The sequence below is a fragment of the Bufo gargarizans genome, chromosome 6, assembly GCF_014858855.1.
Source record: "Bufo gargarizans isolate SCDJY-AF-19 chromosome 6, ASM1485885v1, whole genome shotgun sequence".
In the NCBI taxonomy this organism is placed as follows: Eukaryota; Metazoa; Chordata; class Amphibia; order Anura; family Bufonidae; genus Bufo; species Bufo gargarizans.
In genome coordinates this window covers 288,220,025-288,241,097 of record NC_058085.1, presented here as the reverse complement: position 1 = coordinate 288,241,097, position 21,073 = coordinate 288,220,025, and the positions used below count along the sequence as shown (strand labels likewise).

Genomic DNA, 21,073 nt, shown 5'->3' with positions numbered 1-21,073 from the left:
CTTATGCTGGGTTCACTTCTTTAGGGAGAAAGAGGAGATCTTACAACGGGCATGGAGACATGGTCCTACAATGTTTGCGGGGGCCCAAATCCAACTCCTACCAGATGTCTCGAGGCACACCTTGATGATGAGACGCACCCTCAAACCTATCCTACAATTGATCACTGAATCTGGAGCCACTTATGGATGGGGACACCCGTTTCACCTGATCATCCGCAAAAATGGACTATCCTTTGCTTTACATTCTCCAGACCAATCAGAGGATTTGGCTAGGTTCTTGGAACTTACCACTCTCTCTTTACCGAACTGGCTGGATGTCCCTATTCTCATGCCTCAGATGTCTGTCCCTCCCACACGACCCATGGACAGTTCTCCACGCAGCCTCTCCCCAAGGAGACAGTCACCTAACCAGGATTTCCACATGGAGCTGGCGACCGGGGACTGTGGCTGATTAGTTTAGTCTTGACCCTAGCTGTCCCCCCCAGAAAAGATCAGAGTCAACCTGGGACTCTTACAATTCTCCAGCAGAGTGGGGAACTATCAGTCCCCCATTTGGTCTTGTTGGAATCTATCCTCATAGACGTCTTGTCCTCAGCCAGGGGTTCCACACTGTTTCGTTATACCTGGCCCAGGGAAGGGATAGCAGTTAGATTTGCTCTCTCTCTCCCCACATAGTAACGCGACTCTTGGTTGGCTCATCTGTGGGCTTGCCGAGATTTGCTAAGTGGTTTTTATTCCACAAGTTTTTGGGTTATTGTTATTTTACCTGCTTCGAATTAGCTGGACCGGGTATTTGGCTTTCAAAAAGCTATCCTATAGAGTTCTTAAAAAAACTCTATCCCCGTCTGTCGTCTTCCTTGCCCTCTCGTTCTAGTCTCTAACCCGCCCTTCCACTCCCCCCCCCTTTTTTTTGTGTTATTCTCTTTCTCCCTTATTATAGACTAAAAGAATGTCTACCGTCAACTTTGCGTCCATTAATGCCAATGGACTGAATACTCCATAAAAAAGGTCCTCTATCCTCCGACTCCTATAGAGCAAGAAGGTAAAGATTGCATTCATACAGGAAACACACTTCCGTAAGGGAGCACTACCCTCTTTCAGATCCTCCAGATATCCAGATTCTTACCATAGTTGCTACTCGGTGTCAAAATCTAGGGGTGTAAGCATACTAATCTCCAGATCTACCCCCTGGGAACTGGTAGACTTTCAGACTGATGATAATGGTAGATACCTTTTCGCAAAAGGCCATCTAGCAGGACAACTTTACACTCTAGCCAATGTGTACCTCCCCAACACCAATCAACACAAGGCTCTAGCGGGAATACTATCGAAATTAGAGGGTTTTGCAAAAGGTGTGCTCTTGGTTGGGGGGATCTAAATGTTGCCATAGACCTGCAGGTAGACGTATCTAGAGGGGCTTCACACTTGGTCTATTCTTATCTCCATCATATCAAACGTGTTCTACACTCCCACCAACTGATAGATGTATGGAGGGCGGTGAACCCGGATGACCGGGACTACACCCATTACTCTGCGGCAAGAGATGCCTACTCCAGGTTAGACTACTTCCTGATAAGACAATCAGCGGTTCCTCTTTTAGCTTCCTCCTCGGTCGACACAATGACCTTGTCTGATCATGCTATCCTCAATGCTTCTTAATAGAATCCCGCTTCCAGCACCCAAATCCTGGCAGTGGCGATTGAATGAGTCTCTAATACAGGATCTGGTGATCTCTTAAGATATCCACAAGGTTCTGTCCAGTTACTTCGTGGAAAACCAGGTGGATAACACTTCCCCCCTTACAGTATGGGCGGTTCATAAATGTGTGATCAGAGGGGCTCTCATTAAGCATGGAGCCAGGCAGAAAAAAAGAAAGAGTAGAGGAAATCTCCCAACTTCTTGCAGAGGTTTTCCTTGAGCTTGTTCACAAAAAGGCAGCCCTTTTGATAGCTCGCGGGAAGCTGAAAGACAAATTAAACATACGCACCAAAACCTTATTAACCACAGGTAGAAGACACTTCTTTGAATATGGCAATAAATGTAGCAGGACCCTAGCTCGATCTTTGCGGGAACAGAGAGTGAGAAACGATGTCCCCCAAATCGCCACCTCAAAGGGCAGTAACCTTATTGACCCAGATAAAATAACTGAGGTTTTTGCCCAATACTACAAATCCCTGTATAACATCTCCTGCCCCAGCGAAACTAGGCTTTCCCTTACCCCCATTATGTGCAATATTTATCTCAATCGGGTCTCCCAAAAATCCCACAAGAGGCACTTTCAGATCTAGGCAGGCCCATTTCGGAAGAAGAACTTTCGGAAGCCTTAAAAACCATACAATCAAGCAAAGCCCCTGGTCCAGATGGACTACCTGCATCTTATTATAAGAAGTACTTACCTCTACTGCAGGCTCCACTCATTAAGGCCCTTAACACAGTAGCGACAGGAACCCCTCTTCTCAGAGACATGACTCATGCGCACATCACAGTTATACATAAGGAGAGAAAGGATCCAACAGCCTGTGCGAGTTATCGCCCAATCTTATTACTTAATGTAGACCTCAAGCTTTTTGCCTAAATCTTAGCCACGCGCCTAGCTCCCCTATTATCAAGCCTGATCCACTCTGACCAAGTGGGCTTTATCCTATCCAGGGAGGCCCGAGACAATACCACCAAAGTACTGAACCTGATTCACCAAGCTAAACTTCAGCACGTACCATTCTTCCTTTTGTCCACAGACGCTGGAAAGGCTTTTGATAGAGTGAGCTGACAGTGAATATTTGAAGTCCTAAACCATATAGGCATAGACGGCTCAATAATGGCCTGGATCCGCTCCTTATATACCAGCCCCTCCATGGCAATGAAGGTGAAAGGGATTTTATCACCCACGTTTGAAATACAAAACGGGACCAGACAGGGTTGCCTCCTATCGCCCTTGATTTTCGTACTCTGCTTAGAGCCTTTACTCCGAACAATACGGTTGAACCCTAATATCACGGGTCTTGCATTACGGGGCAGGAATATAAAATTGCGGCATATGCAGATGACCTAATGTTTACAATCACAAAGCCTATGACATCTTTCCAGAATCTGATTAACTTTAAAAAATCAGAGGCCTTAAATATTTTGCTATTTCCAGCTCCTTGGAATCCAACTTAAGGACCTCTTTCCCGTTCCGATGGTCAGCTGGAGCGGTTAAATATTTAGGAACTTGGATTCCGAAAGAATTTAATGAAATCTACAGTAGAAACTATACCCCCTTACTAGGTCGGATTAAAGGAGACCTCATGAAATGGACAAAGGGTATGTACACATGGTTTGGCTGTTTTTAAAATGAATGTCCTCCCGCGCCTACTGTACCTATTTCAGACTCTCCCAATTAAACTACCTCCCAATTTATTTGTCAAAATACACGAGACCTATTCAACTTTATTTGGGAGGGCAAGAGTCCGAGGCTGGCCCGCTCTCTGCTTCATATCCCGAAGGAACGGGGGGGACTGGGAATCCCAGACCTTATAAAATATTATGCAGCTACCATGCTTCAGCAGGTGATGGACTGGTGTCAACACGCTCCCTTTAAGCAATGGGTCACCATTGAACAGCATTGCTCTCGAACCCCTCTAGCGCTCTTGCCCTGGGCAATGGTGTGGACACCAACCTGCGCTTTCCGCTCACCCCACCATAGGCCCCACCTTATTCCAATTCCACAAATATGCTGCCGTGAACACACTATCCCCTTCACCCTCCCCATTGTTCCCAATCCTGGGTTACCCAGACTTCCAAGTGAGCTGTTCCTCAGGGCCATACCTACAATGGCGTCTGAGTGGTAAGTGCAGGGCCCCTTTCTTCAGAACTGCAGGGAGATGGCTCACACATTCCGAATAAAAAAAAAAACTATTGGACCCGTGTGCCCTGGGGCATTGGAGGGCTAGACAAATATCTAATTTCCTCTCCTCAATCCCCTCGTCTCTGGGCTTCGACAGATCCTTGACTTCATTCGAAAAGGTCTGTATCGGCTCAGGAGTCTACCGACACTCTCTTTCAGAATTTTACAGAGCGTTGGTAGCTCGGAATCCGGACTTCCACCCTCCATATATTGATAAATATAATCAGACAATTTTCTGAGTCGATATATAAAACCATGACACAGATCTTCTCCTTTCCCATTCCGAATTCTCCGAGCATCTTTTTATTACTCCTTTCGGACCTACCTAACCGCCTACTATACAAATCAATATTGCGTCACCTAGTAAACGCTGCGAGGACCTGTATCCCAGCCAGATGGAAATCACCTTCCCCACCTGCTATACATAGAAACATAGAATGTGTCGGCAGATAAGAACCATTTGGCCCATCTAGTCTGCCCAATATACTGAATACTATGAATAGCCCCTGGCCCTATCTTATATGAAGGATGGCCTTATGCCTATCCCATGCATGTTTAAACTCCTTCACTGTATTTGCAGCTACCACTTCTGCAGGAAGGCTATTCCATGCATCCACTACTCTCTCAGTAAAGTAATACTTCCTGATATTACTTTTAAACCTTTGCCTCTCTAATTTAAAACTATGTCCTCTTGTAGCAGTTTTTCTTCTTTTAAATATTCTCTCCTCTTTTACCTTGTTGATTCCCTTTATGTATTTAAAAGTTTCTATCATATCCCCTCTGTCTCGTCTTTCTTCCAAGCTATACATGTTAAGGTCCTTTACTCTTTGACACCTTTGGGTCAACAAGGTAGAGGACATTCAGAGAATGGAGGAACTAACAGCCACCTTGAAAAACTCTCATGAGGCATTTGTCTAGGCATGGACTGTTGTGCCTTTTCATAGGTAAATGCATTGATATCCAATTATTTTAGTCAAGATGAATGTTCATTCCCTTTAAGAGCCATGCTCGACTATAGTTACAATTTTGTATGTCTTGAGATAGCCAAAGTAAGGTCACACGAAGGTTTCTACTTTTTAGTGTTATTCTTCTCATAAATGTACCAGTCTGAGAAGAATACTCCTTGTCTACTTTAAAATTTATGACAGGGAGGTAAAGATAAGCTCTATGCAGCTGGTGATAATTACCTATACAATTAGGCATTTATTAATGAAGCAAAATATATAATATTCCTGTATTCATTTAATGAGCCTTAGTCCTTAGCATAAGACAATCAGTAGAACACATAATATATATTATACTGTTATATGTGATGAAGACAACATGTATCTAGTATATTATATATATTTCTCATTAGGAGAATCTTTGTCTCTAAAAGAGTGTCTGTGAAGATGTGTGTTTTGTAACAATTATTCACCTCTTTGGTATGAGAGGAGATACTGATATCTCTGAGAAAACAAAGCCATTGAAGTTATTTACGATCCACAAATAAACAGTGTGAGAAACATTCAGAGAGACGCCTAGAGGTCTGTCTCTAATTGCTACAAGTGTCAGAGTTAATCCCTATAGCCTTGAATTAAAGCTTTTAAGGTCAATTGTATATTATACCTTTATTCAGACTTACAGAAGTTAACCCTTTATACTATGATGCAAATAGCTTACACAGCAGTGCCACCTAGGTATGAGTAGGTGACATTACAACAGTAGCAAAAGTGCATTCTGGGTAAGGTTATGATGTCATTTCTTATCAATGATCACACCCATCCAACAATGATTGGAAAGCTCCAAATTAGGAAGGTGTGTCTAACTGATAAGTTTGTGATCATAAACCATACACAGGGGGGAGAAAGGGGACACACAAGAAAGAGGAGAGGAGAGAGGAGAAGTTGAGCTCTCTAGAGGTGTCTATCAGGATGAAAGCCATGGTTACATGCGCTATGATGGACCACCCAGCTTTCCTAGGAGCAGAAGTGAGATTTCTACTAGGACTTGGTAAGAGACACAGAAAATGATATTTCATTTTATTAAGACTAATTTGATAGTGTGGGTGAAATTATACCATCTAGATTGGCGAATAAATAAATAAATTAATTAATTGATCATCTCCATATTGAGATGTAGTCTTAGGATATTGTGAGACTTCATTCTACCTGCAGAAGAATCAAGACTCATAATCTAGCAAAGTATAAAATAATTGCTTATATATATATATATATATATATATATGTATATATATATAGCAGAAAAGGAGATTTGGCGGCACCAGTCTGTTGGCTCAGGTGCTATGTCCAAAGGAATGAGCTTTCCACCTTCTAATAAATGCAGAGAATCGGACAGCACTCCAAGACTTGACAAAAGTAGAAATCTTTATTCACCCATGTGAAAAATAATTTGCAACGTTTCAGCTCACAATCGAGCCTTTCTCAAGCTTGAGAAAGGCTCGATTGTGAGCTGAAACGTTGCAAATTATTTTTCACATGGGTGAATAAAGATTTCTACTTTTGTCAAGTCTTGGAGTGCTGTCCGATTCTCTGCATATATGTATATATATATATATTTATTGATAGAACATTCTTCGCCAAGCTAATTGAAGGATTCCCACAGGAAAGACTTATTTCAAGTCTTCCCCATTTAAGATATGGTCTAGGAAAGATCCTAGATCCCTGTTATTTGTCTTAATAGTCTTACCAAAGTCATATGTGTGAAAATAGTCCAGGATGGGGCGGAAGGATATAGTTATCTCTTCTAAGTTATATCCTTGAATGGATTTTCCCATCCTGAAGTAATGTGATGTGTAGTTGGTTAGAGGGGGGTGGAATGTATTTAGCATTCCATATTGATGTCTAGGATTAGACAGGCCCATCCTGATATCATGAGGTTTCCTCCGAACAGAGAATTGATGTATATAAATGATGTTCCTATTTGATATCCTAACCTAATAATAGCTTGGTTATAATGTGACAAGTTATTTCCACTCACATGTATTGTTAAAGGGGTTGTCCAGGTTCAGAGCTGAACCTGGACATACCTCCATTTTCCCCCTGGCAGCCCCCCTGACATGAGCATCGGAGCAGTTCATGCTCCGATGCTCTCCTTTGCCCTGCGCTAAATCGCGCAGGGCAAAGGCATTTTCTGAGTTCCGGTGACGTACCGGGGCTCTCTATGGGGCTGACAGGAACCCCGGTGACGTCACCGGCACTGATGGGCGGGATTTGGCTCTGCCCTAGCCAGTAAAACGGCTAGGGCAGAGCTAAAGCCCGCCCCTCAGAGCCGGTGACGTCACCGAACACACTGCTGGGCGGAAGTTACCGCCCGGCAGTGTGTTATTGTAAACACAAGAGCCTGTGCCCTGCGCGATCTAGCGCAGGGCACGGGAGCGCATCGGAGCATGAGATGCTCCGATGCCAGGCTCAGGAGGGCTGCCGGGGTGAAAATAAGGGTATGTCCGGGTTCAGCTCTGAACCCGGACAACCCCTTTAAGCTTGTAATGCTTTATATTAATGCTATATATATTCATTTGCATGTATCATTGTGTTTATTTACTTATATATGTTTATAACCTTGTATCCAATAAATCTGCATATTTTTATAATACCTGTGTATTGTTGTGTAATGTAGGATTACATGTTTTATCATTAACGTCATCTCACGTCAAATAGAACTTATTTATCTGAGGAAATAGTCGGACTCAGATGCGAATTGTATCAATTAGGTTGTCTACAATTCACCAGGTCATGATTTTAAGAATTTCTGACAAATTTTATAAAAAAAAAATTTTTTATGGTTAATAATTTTTATGACCAAAATTAATAATTCTTAATTGAATTATTACAACCTGACAGGACTCTGTGGTTCACCTTCCAGGACACACCAGAATACCACACTCTGTTACATAATGGAGACCTTCTTTCTTACTTTACTCATCCCTCTTCCACACCCCCCCCCTTTTTTTTTCCTCTCCTCCCCCTTTCCCCACAACCCTCCCCTTATATTGCTGTTTGTCTCCCTCCTACTGTCTGTCTGATTATACAGTATTTAGGAGAAGATTGATCGTTTGAAGCACTGTTAGACTATATCATATGGACAACGCGCTGAAGATGATTTGTCACAGAGGACTTTTCACACAGGTCTATATTTGACATGTTTTATTTCAATGATGATGAAGATATTGAGTTGCTGACAACTCGCGCCTTACAGATATATGTCTGATATGTTTTATTGTAGTGAAGAGACTCTTGTTCTTGTCTTTATTGAAATTGCTTAAAGGGGTACTTCTCATCTTAATGATCACTGTTAAATCTGTTAATGATTTAACAGTGATCATTCTTCTAAATATATTTAATTAACAAATCCCCACCCCTTAGAAGAAAATAAACCTATACTTACCTGACTGTTGTCTTCCGTCTCCACTGGTTACGGCCACCGCTCTTCTCAGGAATCGCGGTGTCCGCGCGTGCGCAGACGACTTCTTCTCTTCTCCCGGCCACGCCGCGCGCTGTACTGAAGGCCGCGCATGCGCTATGGTGATTTCTTCCTGGCCAGTATAGTATACTTGCCAGGAAGAAGTCACCAGGGCGCATGCGCAGCCTCGGCGTGCGCGTTCAGTACAGCGCGCGGCCCGGCCGGGAGAAGACATCAATCAAGGTGGAGCCCGCCCCCTGCCGAAAACAGGAAGTGGTTAGCGCGCCGGGAGCAGGTAAGTATAAAACTGCGTGTTGATAATACCCCTTTAAATAATGAAAAAAATAAAAAATACAGGTTTTGGAAATAATACATGCAGCATGTTGCATTATATTTTATAGATTATGAGGGATTTATTTGTGTGAATCAGAGACGGGTAGGTGACTGTACGCATTAGGGTACTTTCACACTTGCGTTGTTTGATTCTGACAGGCAGTTCTGTTGCAGGCAAACTGTATGCAAACGCATGTCATTTTTTCTGACTGATCAGGCATTTTTCAGACTGACCCAACCAACAAGAATAAACTGAGATTAAACGGGTATATCATCAAAAATAATCCTTTATTGAATTAATGACACATAAAAACGAGACATGAGACAACAGATAAAAAATGGCTACATCTGAGGAGGTATGTTAACACAAATGAGACATGGGGGGGAGGGGTTTTGGAGTATGCAATGTACAAAAGGCGGTAGAAAAAAGGAGTACAAAACCTCACTGATTTCTGTATGTATAACTGCCATCACAGATATAAAAATGCAAAAGTGCAAATACTGAGTGGCAAAACACCATATCAAAAAAGTGGTTGCAGATAGCACCGCGACATATGGATGTCTGATGGTTCCAAGTTGTGGGACCACATAACAGCCAACAGAAGGTTAAAGTGCAAGTGCATAAGAAGTCACTATATCAATGGTCAGATACCACAATTGCAGCTGTGGTGACGGCTTAAACGTCCAAATACATGCAAAACTGGCTCAGGTGCACAGTGAACATCCACCTGTGGATAACCCAAGCGGGTATAGCTGAGCACCTAGAGCCAATGAGCACATCCCTATTTATTTTTGATGATATACCCGTTTAATCTCAGTTTATTCTTGTTGGTTGGTGTATTCATGTACACTGAGTGGGTTTTTACTTACTCTTTCCGGGTTTATTTAACATAGTATATTTAATTACCGTTTATGTGTCTGTCTATGTTTTGTGTAAACTACTTGTAATAATTTTTCAGACTGATCAGGATTCTGATCAGTCAGAAAAATGCATTGCAATTCCTTATCAGTTTTTCCGGTGTCATCTGGCAAAACGGATCCGGTATTTATTTTTTTCACATTTTTAAAGGTCTGCGCATGCACAGACCGGAAGGACGGATCCGGCACGAATACATTCCTTTGGAAAAAAAATGCAGACATTCAGGCAAGTGTTTCGTTTTTTTTGCTGGAGATAAAACCGTAGCATGCTGCGGTATTATCTCCGTCCTGAAAAGTAAAAATGACTGAACTGAAGACATCCTGAACGTATTTCTCTCAATTCAAAGATGTATGGGGATTAAACTGATCAGTTCTTTTCCGTTATAGAGCCCCCTATGACGGAACTCAGTGCCGGAAAATAAAAACAGTAGTGTGAAAGTACCCCTAGTATTTATCTAGCTCCTATTGTCTTACTCTGATTCTCACAGATAAAGGCCTTGTATGATCCTGTATCTCTTACATATGCTGTTTGCCAGAGAACAAAAGGCACTCAAAATGTGTCAATATTGGAGAAGTGTCATAAAATGCTAAAATACCTGGTTGATCACGATTCAGTTTCTGGGCAGGCCCACAGACTCTCAGATAACTGACATGGGGTGTTGGTATGGATGGGGGTTGACCGCTTTCAAGGAATAAAAGATCCATGCTTTGGGGTATATGGGGGGAAGCTGGAGGAGGCTGGGAGAAACCTGGAAGGGGACAGGAGAGGAGACTGGTGGACAGACCTAAAAAGGCCATGTGTGGTAAATGTGTACTGGGAGGTTTAAAGAGTTCTCTGTTTTGTCATCTTGGATTGGTGAAGTAATTGTAATTATTGTTATGTGTGTACGTCTCCATGTAATATTTATTTCTTTTGTTCCACTGTAACTCCATGCTCATCTATAATTATACTGTAATATTAATTTTGCACACTATACAATATATCCTTTTTTTATACTCATTGATTGCATCCAACCTCTAATCAGACCCAGTAAAAGGGTGTATTGTATATATTTATATATAATAATTTCTTACAGTTCTTGGTAGTATATCCTGCTTGTGACATGAGCAGAGTGCACAAACACAGAGGGAGATACATAAAGGATTTTACACCACTTTTGTAGCATAAAAAAGTTGCAAATTATCGTGCACGCTATGTTGCACATCATGTAGGGCTTTTTGTGCTTTTCGCCACTTTCATAGTCACCATAGTGAGACATTGGAACTCTCTGCCTGAGGAGGTGGTGATGGTGAGCTCACTAAAAGAGTTCAGGAGGGGCCTGGATGTATTTCTGGAGTGTAATAATATTACAGGCTATAGCTACTAGAGAGGGGTCGCTCATCCAGGGAGTTATTCGGATTGCCTGATTGGAGTCTGGAAGGAACTTTTCCCCTAAAGTGAGGAAAATTGGCATGTTCTTTTTTTTGCTTTCCTCTGGATCAAGAGGATAACAGACTGAACTGAATGGACAGATGTCTTTTTTTTTTTTTTGCCTTATAAAACTATGTTAGGGTGGGTTCACACTAGCGTTATGGCTTTCCGTTATAACAGGGTTTTAACGGAACATAACGGAATCCATAGGATGGAATGCAAAACGGAAGCCTTTAAGAGGCATTCTGTTTTGCTCCGTCCTAATAGAAGTCTATGGGAAAACATAACGGATCCGTCTGGGTCCCGTTATGCAAGACGGAAAACAAAGTCCGGTGGACTTTGTTTTCCGTCTTGCATAACGGGAACCAGACGGATCCGTTTTGATTCCCATAAACTTCTATTAGGACGGAGAGCAAACAGAATGCCTTTTAAAGGCGTCCGTTTTGCTTTCCGTCATAATGCAAGTCTATGGGCAGCAAAACGGATCCGTCCTTCCGTCTTGTGGATTCCGTTATAACGGACTCCATAACGCTAGTGTGAACCCACCCTTACTCTGTGATGAAAGGGTGTGGTGCTTAGTGCCAGAATTGGCATAAATTATAGCTCTAGTCTAAGGCTACTTTTACATTAGTGTTTTTTGGGGATCCGTTATAGATCTGCAAAAACGCTTCTGTTATAATAATACAACCGCATGCATCCGTCATGAACTGATCCAGTTGTATTATGTCTTCTACAGCCATGACTGATCCGTCATGAACACCATTGAAAGTCAATGGGAGACGGATCCATTTACTATTATGTCAGAGAAAACGGATCCTTCCCCATTAACTTACATTGTGTGCCAGTATGGATCCGTCTTGCTCCGCACCACATGGCAGACAGAAAAACGCTGCAGGCAACGTTTTGGTGTCCGCATCCAGAGCGGAATGGAGATGGAACGGAGGCAAACTGATACATTCTGAGTGGATCCTTTTCCATTCAGAATGCATTAGGGAAAAACTGATCTGTTTTGGACCGCTTCTGAGAGCCCATGACGGATCTTACAAATGGAAAGCCAAAACGCTAGTGTGAAAGTAGACTAACTGGTGTAAATTTCAGTTTCCGGCGCACCGAAGGACAGAGATAAACTTAATTTTTTAAGAGGCATCTCATTCTAGCGCACAGGAGTTCATGACTGGTGTAGGAAATGCTTCATCAACAATACAGAAGGAGATAGCCTTAGTGCTGATATATAACATCCGTAGAATTATACCAATCAAATCTTATCTTCCGTGTGTGGGTGTGTGCGTCTAGCTAGAACAAAGTCCAAAGCAAGATCTTAGACGTCTTTCACACGTCTGTGTCAGTGATGACATCCATGACAAGACGGTAAGTGAAAAAAAATACAATGCAACAGCACTCTGCGAACCAAATAAAGTACAATAATGTCATAGTAATAGAAAATATTCTGGTGCTAATGCTATGCTTATTTAGTAAATTTGAGATTCTTGGCAAATACATTTTGTGCAAAATTATTTGGGCACGCCTGCCAAACGTCAAGGCGATCTCTGTAAGACGGGAACCGAACACTAAATGCTACCTGTTATGTGCCATAACAGCCACCATAAAATTCAGGGAGTGCAAGTTCCACATGCATGCTGTGTCCACTCTGCTTTTTATCATTTTTGGTGCCAAAATGGCCTCCATTAAATTCAGGGAATGCAGGTAACATGCATTCTGAGCCCACTCTATACCCGTCTTACAGAGATCACCTTGATGTTTGGCAGATGTGCCCAAATAATTTTGTACAAAATGTATTTGCCAAGAATCTCAAATTTACCAAATAAGCGTAGCATTAGCACCAGAACATTTTCTATTACTATGGCAGAAGTCCTGCAGAAGTGGTAGCTGCAAATACAGTGAAGGAGTTTAAGCATGCATGGGATAGGCATAAGGCCATCCTTCATATAAGATAGGGCCGGGGCTATTCATAGGATTCAGATATATTGGGCAGACTAGATGGGCCAAATGGTTCTTATCTGCCGACACATTCTATGTTTCTATGTTTCTATGGCATTATTGTACTTTATTTGTGTTTGCAGAGTGCTGTTGCATTGAATTTCTTTCTGTTTTTCTAGCCATGGCAGCGTGCACCTGCGCATTGGGATGTACTGACTGACCCCCTTTTTTTTGGAAGACGGTAAGTGAAGATGTCTGCATCTGTGTGTCCGTTATTTTTGTCCTCTGTGTGTCATCCGTATACCATGTGCACTGTTAGACTGAAAAAAGGGATTTCTAGAGCATCTCCTACCAATTATCAGTGAAAGCCACTGACAGAACATGGATGCCATTTGTGTGGTCAGTGATTTTCACAGACTTTAATGGCCGTGTTTGGGCCGCGACACAGACCAAAGTACTGCAGGTCTCCGTCGTTTTTTCACCAACATGGTAAGTGGAAAACCCCTGATATGTGAACAAACACTGACATTGGATCCATGTTCTGTCTGTGGAAAACATGGACAACACATGGTCAAGATTTACGGACATGTGAAAAAGAACAGAGGCCTCATACCCACGACCATAGTTTAGGTCTGCATCCAATACACTTTTGCAGATCAGATGCAGACCCATTCACCTCTACCGCTGGGACCTCTTACCGATCACAAAACAGGGGCACCGTCTGCAGCATGAATGCGACCGCTCCATTTATTTGTATAGGAATTCTGGAGATAGCCGAGTACAGCGTTCTCAGAGGTAGGACATCCACCGATCTTATAGTTATCCCCTATCCTGTAAATAGGGGATAACAATGTAATTGGAATACCTCTTTAACCCCTTACAAAACTTGAAGCAAAGCAAAATCCTTACATTTTTGTCTGTACAACATTTTTGGGTTTTGTTTTTATTTTACAATAATAAAATATAAAAGTCTAAATGATCTATGATACTATTTCTTCTTTCTGTTCTTTTTTACAATGTCCAGTTCATTTAATCTGGTCTGGTTTCCACGAGTGTGCTGACGAGACATCCATTCCTTCTCCAGCTGTTTTAACATGTCTGGTGTAAGGAGTCCATCCTGAACCAGTCTAGATGTAAGAGATCCTTTCTGTCGTTCAGAATTTGATGGAAGCGACTTGGTCCCCCTGATTCTCCTAGGTACAGGTATTGTGGTGACATTCAAAGCATTTTCTGACTCCGTAGAGGCTTCATCGACTATCTGAAGAGCTGTCCTGCTTTCCGAGGCTCTTATGAGCTTGGTGATGCTATGAACGCCTGCCTGAATGATACAGTCCAGCTCTCTCTGAATAGCCCTGACAAGTCCAGCATCCGGAAACATATCCATGAAGCGGTAACTAAGAAAGAAATAGATGCTGAAATAAGTATGCGACATTTCCTACAACCAACAGATATGTATAAAATTCAAAATGTACAGAAACAGGTAAGGCTACTTTCACACTTGCGTTCGGAGCGGATCCGTCTGGTGTCTGCACAGACTGATCCGCTCCTATAATGCAGACGATGGGATCCGTTCAGAACGGATCCGTCTGCATTATATTTCAGAAAAATTTCTAAATGTGAAAGTTAGTCAGACGGATCCGTCCAGACTTTACATTGAAAGTCAATGGGGGACGGATCAGTTTGAAATTGAGCCATATTGTGTCAACTTCAAACGGATCCGTCCCCATTGACTTACATTGTAAGTCTGGACGGATCAGTTTGCCTCTGCACGGCCAGGCGGACACCCCAACGCTGCAAGCTGCGTTCGGGTGTCCGCCTGCTGAGCGGAGGCCAAACGGTGCCAGACTGATGCATTCTGAGCAGATCCGCATCCACTCAGAATGCATTGGGGCCGTATAGATCCGTTCGGGGCCGCTTGTGAGAGCCTTCAAACGGAACTCACAAGCGGAGCCCCAAACGCAAATGTGAAAGTAGCCTAAAGGTGTTCTGCCGCCGACACCCTCCTCGAAATTTCCCTGGCGCCCAAGTTGTTTATTGAGTGGAGGAAGAACTGACATGTCCCTTCTCAGCGCAGGTGCCTGCCCCAAAGGGTGCCGTGTCATTGTAATAAGCTGTCCCTCTTTCTGTCCCCTTTCCTAGTGACCAGAGCAGCAACCCCCCCCCCCCCCCCACCCCCAACTAGTTAGCTTCCCACGCCATGGTAGCAGTAGTAAGCTATACAGATTTGTCAAAATATACGCCACATTAGTCAAAGCAGACACTGCCCAACATCTGTAGTAGGGCTCTATGGCCAGGCCTTAAAGGATATGGACACACTTTTACACTAATTCATTTATTTTGTGGAGAAAATAATTTATCCAATTGGTTTTATTTATCTATCTTTTTGTGTGTTCTACAGCCTGGTGTGCTTCCTATGCACAGCATGCGGATCGCAGCGAGTGAGATTTCCCTACCTCCTGACTTCCTGTCGCACTGCTAATGACGTGAGGAGGCGTTCCTGAGTTTTGACGATCTGCGCATGTGCAAACCGACAGTTTATGGAAAATCTCAGCGGAGTTCAGCTTTAGACCGGGACACTGCCCATGCGCAGGAGAGCCTCAGTAGGGAAATATTACGGCCCAGTGCGCAAGCGCGGCTAACTCCGGCCGGCGCATGCGCAGTGTCCCGGTGTGAAGCTGAACTCCGCTGAGATTTTCCATAAACTGTCGGTTTACGCATGCACAGATCGTCAAAACTCAGGAACGCCTCCTCACGTCATTAGCAGTGCGACTTGAAGTCAGGAGGTAGGGAAATTTCATGAAGTAGGGTAATGTAACGCTACACCGACACACATGAAGCCCCGCCTCTCTCCCGAGAAGCCCCACCCCTCACTGACATCTTTCTCACCAGGAGCAGCTCCAGACTACATTGTGGTTACAGGACCTGTGGCGATGTCAAAGTCATGTGATCAGCCATGTGTGTGGGAGGAGTTAGGGGAACACAGGCTCCATGTACGGCACGGCAGGCGCCAGATGGGCGCTGTGTATGGCAGCTGTGGTCTTATGTTTAGTGTATGATGTTGGATAAATGTATGGGAGACTAGCAATAGTTTCCCTGCAGAAATATCAGCCTCCAAAAGTTATGTGGGCCTATGCATTATATATGTGAATTACCGCTAAATTCATACTCCTCTTCAGCTAAAAATACTCCTCAAAATTGTTAAGAGGAGTATTTGTACTCTTCTGGAGGAAAAAATGTAGTGCAACCTCTGCTGTCAGCTGCTTCAAACTGCAGACATAACCCCTTCCATGGTCTTCAGGGACCGCTGTATGGAAGGGGCTAATCATCAGGCCGCTGCTCTGCTGTGGCAGCGGCCCGATGCCGCCGCCCCCAAGCCCCCCCCCCCCCCCGCTGTGTAGGATGGCTGTCCTCGCCTCCTTACAAGCCGTCAACCCTCTCCCCCACCCTTAAGGATGGCTGGCGAGGCAACAAGCACCCATCGCCGTCCAAGTCAAGGTTTGCAGAGCGGCAGCTGTGGGCTAACACTCTGCCCCGCTGTCGCTCTGCAAACCTCGGGGGTTTGAGGGGAAGGAGGGGTGCTTGTTGCGTTGCCGGCCATCCTGAAGGTGTGGGTGGGTGACTGCTTGTATGGAGGTGAGGACAGCCATTCTGCTGCTGTGGCAGCGTCCCGATGGTTACCATGGCAACTGGGCACCTTCACAGGTATCCGGATTGCCAAGGTATAGCTGAGCCTCATCAGGCTTACTGTGACTGACAATACAGTGTATTGTAGAGGCATCAGACCCACTGGTTCTAAAAATAAAATAATAAAAAAAAAAAAAAAAAAAAAAAAAAAAATAGAACTTCTTCCTATATCCGCAAATATAATTGGTTAAAAATTGCTGCGTCCGTAATGACCTGACCTATAAAAGAATCATGTACTTTTCCCGCACGGTGAACGCCAGAAAAAAACTAAAAACTAAAAAAAACAACAACACTATGATGGAATTGCAATTTTTCCCAACGCACTTACCACAAAATGGTATAAAAAGTGATCAAAAGAGTCATATGTACCCCAAAATAGTACCAGTCATTTCATCCCGCAAAAAATGAGCCCCTACATAAGACAATCGTCCAAAAAATAAAAAAAATGATATGGCTTTCAGAAAATGGAGACACTAATGTACTTATGTACTATGTTACTCTTATTGTGTAAAACCAAAATATAGTTAACCCTATGGTAATAAAAACTATGGATTAAAAATGGTAATAAAAAAATGAGCCCCTAAACAGCTCAGTAGAAATAAGTATAAAAAAGTTATGGGGGTCAGAATATGGTGATGTAAAAAATAAATATTATATATACACACACACATTTTCTTAAAGTTTAAAATTTATTTTTACACTATTTAGACATAAAAAACATATATATGGGGTATTGTTGTAATCGTACTGACCCAGAGAATGAAGGGCATGGGTCAGTTTTGCCGTGGGAAAAAAATACCCTAAAACGGTGGAAGGATTGTTTTTTTTTTTCCAATTCCACCCTATTTGGATTTTTTTCTTCCTGCTTCCCACTACATTATGTGCTATAATTAATTGTGTCATTAGAAAATACAACTTGTCCCGCAAAAAATAAGCCCTCATACTATGTGACTGGAAATATATATATAAAAAAAAAAAAGTTATGGCTCACGGAAAATAGGGAAGAAAGATGAAAATGCAAAAACGAAAAAATTAAAAAAAATTAAAAAAAAAATAAACAGTGTGGTCTCATTAGATAACAAAAGCCAAAATAACTGGTAGCCAAAGGGTTAAAAAAACAGATACCATATGCATCGCCGCGTCTGTAACAACCTGCTGTATAAAAATATCATATGCGCTAATCCGTCTGGAGAACGCCATAAAAAATTAAATAAAAACCATGCTAAAAAAGCCATTTTTTTAATCACCTTACAACACAAAAAGTGTACTACCAAGCGAACAAAAAGTCGTATGTGCCCCAAAATGGTACCAATCAAACAGTCATCCCGCAAAAAATGAGCCCCTACATAAGACAATCGGCAAAAAAATAAATAAATTTGGCTTTCAGAAAAGAGACACTAAAAACATGATTTTTTTGTTTCAAAAATGTTTTTATTGTGTAAATAAAAAAATAGACATATTAGGTATCGCTGCGTCGTTACGACCTGCTCTATAACAATGTCACAATATCTACTCTGTCAGGTGAACAGTGTAAAAAACAAAATAAAAACTATGCCAGAACAGCCGTTTTTTGGTTACCTTGCCTCAGAAAAAGAGTAATATATATATATATATATATATATATATATATAATAAATAAATAAATAATCAATGGCAGCACATCAGGCCAAATATCAATATGAAGGTGCAGGCCAATGGATCCGGCAACAAATCCAGGACAATATAAGAATAAAAAAAAATGGCAGCACTCTCATAAAAAATGAGTGAAAAGAAAAACCCTTTATTTACCCCTGTGGTCGCAACTAGGGATGAGCGAACTTGTGCTTGAAGTTTGGTGTACAAGGTTCAGGTTCGGGTTATGTAAGAATTACGTTATGAATTCTGCTACCATGAGCCATAAACTAAGGGTCTATTCACATGTCCGCATCCATTCCGCAATTTTGCGGAAGGGGGGGGGGCGGACCCATTCATTTTCAATAAGGCTCCAAAAGATGTGGACAGCACACCATGAAATATCTATTGTGTCTACAAATAATAGCCTTTCTACAGAATGGAAAGTGAGAAATAGATCTGCTGATTACAGGCAGTCTGTATGGAAGTGGCTGCTAGCTGTGCAGCTATGTGCTATGTAACAGGAATTGGGGGCGGGGCAGCAGAGCTGGTGAATGTGAAATCCACTAGAACGCCCATAGAGCTGAGGAATCATGAGAAACGGTGAGTGAATCTCATAGAAGAGCATTTCTGAGTGCATGTGAAGCATTACGGTGAGATATGGGGTTATTGATTTTTAGTGCACAAAGGTGTCCATAGCCTTTAAGCTGGATTTAGACGGGCCGACTGAGTGGCTGATGGACGGGAAGGAAGTGTTCCTTCCCAACAGTTGGCTGCTCGTTCAGTGAAGGAAACCACTGCATTTACATGCAGTGATCGCCTTCAAGGTATGAGGACGGGGGAATGCTATAGCCATCCCTCATCCCCATACAGAATCATGGCTTCTGTGCAGCAGATCTCTGTTTAGACCACACAATCTGCTGCCCAGAAGCCATCATCGGTGGTGCCTGCAGGAACGTCAGGATTACCCGATGAACAAGCGTTTCACTCATTTAGCAGGTGATCAGCGGCACATTTGCATGGCCAGATTGTCGGGAACAACCGTTCGCAGTAACGGTCGTTCCCAATAATCTCCCCGACTCTTGGCCCGTGTAAATGCATCTTTACGCTGGAAGCATTGTATACGACAGGAGCCTTCCTACCCAAAAATGTGTCACTGGTAAAAGTATGGGTACATTTTAAGCTTACCTTAGCCACAGATAAAGATCAAGGATGTCATGTACAGCTTCTAGATGCATCAGATCTTTGATGGTTTTTGGAGGGGAAACAGGCCAGTGGACATGCTTACAAACCCATTGGAAGGTAAGGGGCTCATTCCTGCTGAACTGACGAGCAAACTGAAGAAGACATCACAGAAGCATATTAGAATAGGCATTAAAGGAGTTGTCCCACAATACAAACGTATCCCCTATCCACTGGGTAGGAGATAAATATCTAATTCGGTGGGCGTCCAACTGCTGGGACCCACAGTGATCATGTGAATGAGGATCCCGCTCCCCAAATGGAGCGGCAAGTTGAGCATGTGCACTGCCAGTCCAATCACTCTCTAGAGGACTGTAGCCGAGTACACATCACAGACTGGTTAGGCTACTTTCACACTAGCGTTCGGGTGTCCGCTCGTGAGCTCCGTTTGAAGGGGCTCACGAGCGGACCCGAACGCAGCCGTCCAGCCCTGATGCAGTCTGAATGGAGCGGATCCGCTCAGACTGCATCAGTCTGGCGGCGTTCAGCCTCCGCTCTGCTCGCCTCCGCACGGACAGGCGGACAGCTGAACGCTGCTTGCAGCGTTCGGGTGTCCGCCTGGCCGTGCGGATCAGTCCAGACTTACAATGTAAGTCAATGGGGACGGATCCGTTTGAAGATGACACACTATGGCTCAATCTTCAGGCGGATCCGTCCCCCATTGACTTTACATTGAAAGTCTGGACGGATCCGTCCGAGGCTATTTTCACACTTAGCTTTTTTTTTTGCCATTTTAATGCAGACGGATCCGTTCTGAACGGAGCCTCCGTCTGCATTATTATGAGCGGATCCGTTCAGAACGGATCCGCCCGAACGCTAGTGTGAAAGTAGCCTAATCGTACCAATTGTAAATGCAACAGATTGTTGTTGTTTTTAGTACGTTCTAAGGCTTTATGATAACAAACGGGTACAGGATTAGGCAGAAATGCATACTCACCCTTAGTAGTGAAGTGCAAACAAATGGCAGATTGCGGTTTATGGGAGCAGTGCAAAACACATAGCGTGCCCTTAAGTTTAACGGGATATGCTGGATCATGTCGGCTACAAATTTAAAATCCTCAATATTGCACACGAAATAATGTCCGTCCACTTGAGAGAGACTGACAAATATGTCCTAAAAGTTGGAAAGAAGTAAATAAAATGGTGGGTGGTAAATGCAGAGACAAATGCTGCTTGTGTCATAACTGATAAAAACCATACTAATATATCTGATAAATGGGGAGAAGAAGAAACGGCATTGTGAACTCCAACATGCCTGATCCTCGTGTCCTCCGAGGCCTCCCAGTCGTTAGGTCTCCATACACACTGAATCATCGGTGGATTCCGACATAATCTAAAGTGCATGGGCAGCTTAAGATCACACTACAAGGTTGGGCACCCATGAAAGTAGTAAATGACTGAGAAGTAGTGAATAGTCTGGGAGAGACGGCTGATCACTAGATTTACACTAAGACTGTAATTAAAGGGCACCTGTCACATTGAACCTGGTGTCTGAGCGGCAGGCATCATATTATAGAGCAGTTTTATGATAAAAGATTCAGTAAAACTTGCAATTTTCTCATTTATATCTGTGCTCAAGGAGGCGGTCCTATCAGTGATTGACAGCCTGTCCTCTATGGCTGTGTATACACAGATAGCTGTCAATCACTGAT

The 21,073-nt window shown here is 43.1% G+C and overlaps 1 protein-coding gene across 1 annotated transcript in view; it reads right to left on the bottom strand.

Annotated features, from left to right (window-relative positions):
• Positions 1–13,737: 13,737 nt before the first annotated feature.
• SUPV3L1 (Suv3 like RNA helicase) overlaps positions 13,738–21,073 on the bottom strand; it is a 35,388-nt gene continuing 28,052 nt past the window's right edge. Inside the window, exons 13-15 of the mRNA XM_044297847.1 lie at positions 20,359–20,535; positions 19,368–19,516; positions 13,738–14,278 (exon numbers count right to left, since the gene is read on the bottom strand). Coding sequence (XP_044153782.1) covers positions 13,873–14,278; positions 19,368–19,516; positions 20,359–20,535 — 732 coding nt within the window. The 3' untranslated portion in view covers positions 13,738–13,872. The remainder of the gene's footprint in view (positions 14,279–19,367; positions 19,517–20,358; positions 20,536–21,073) is intronic.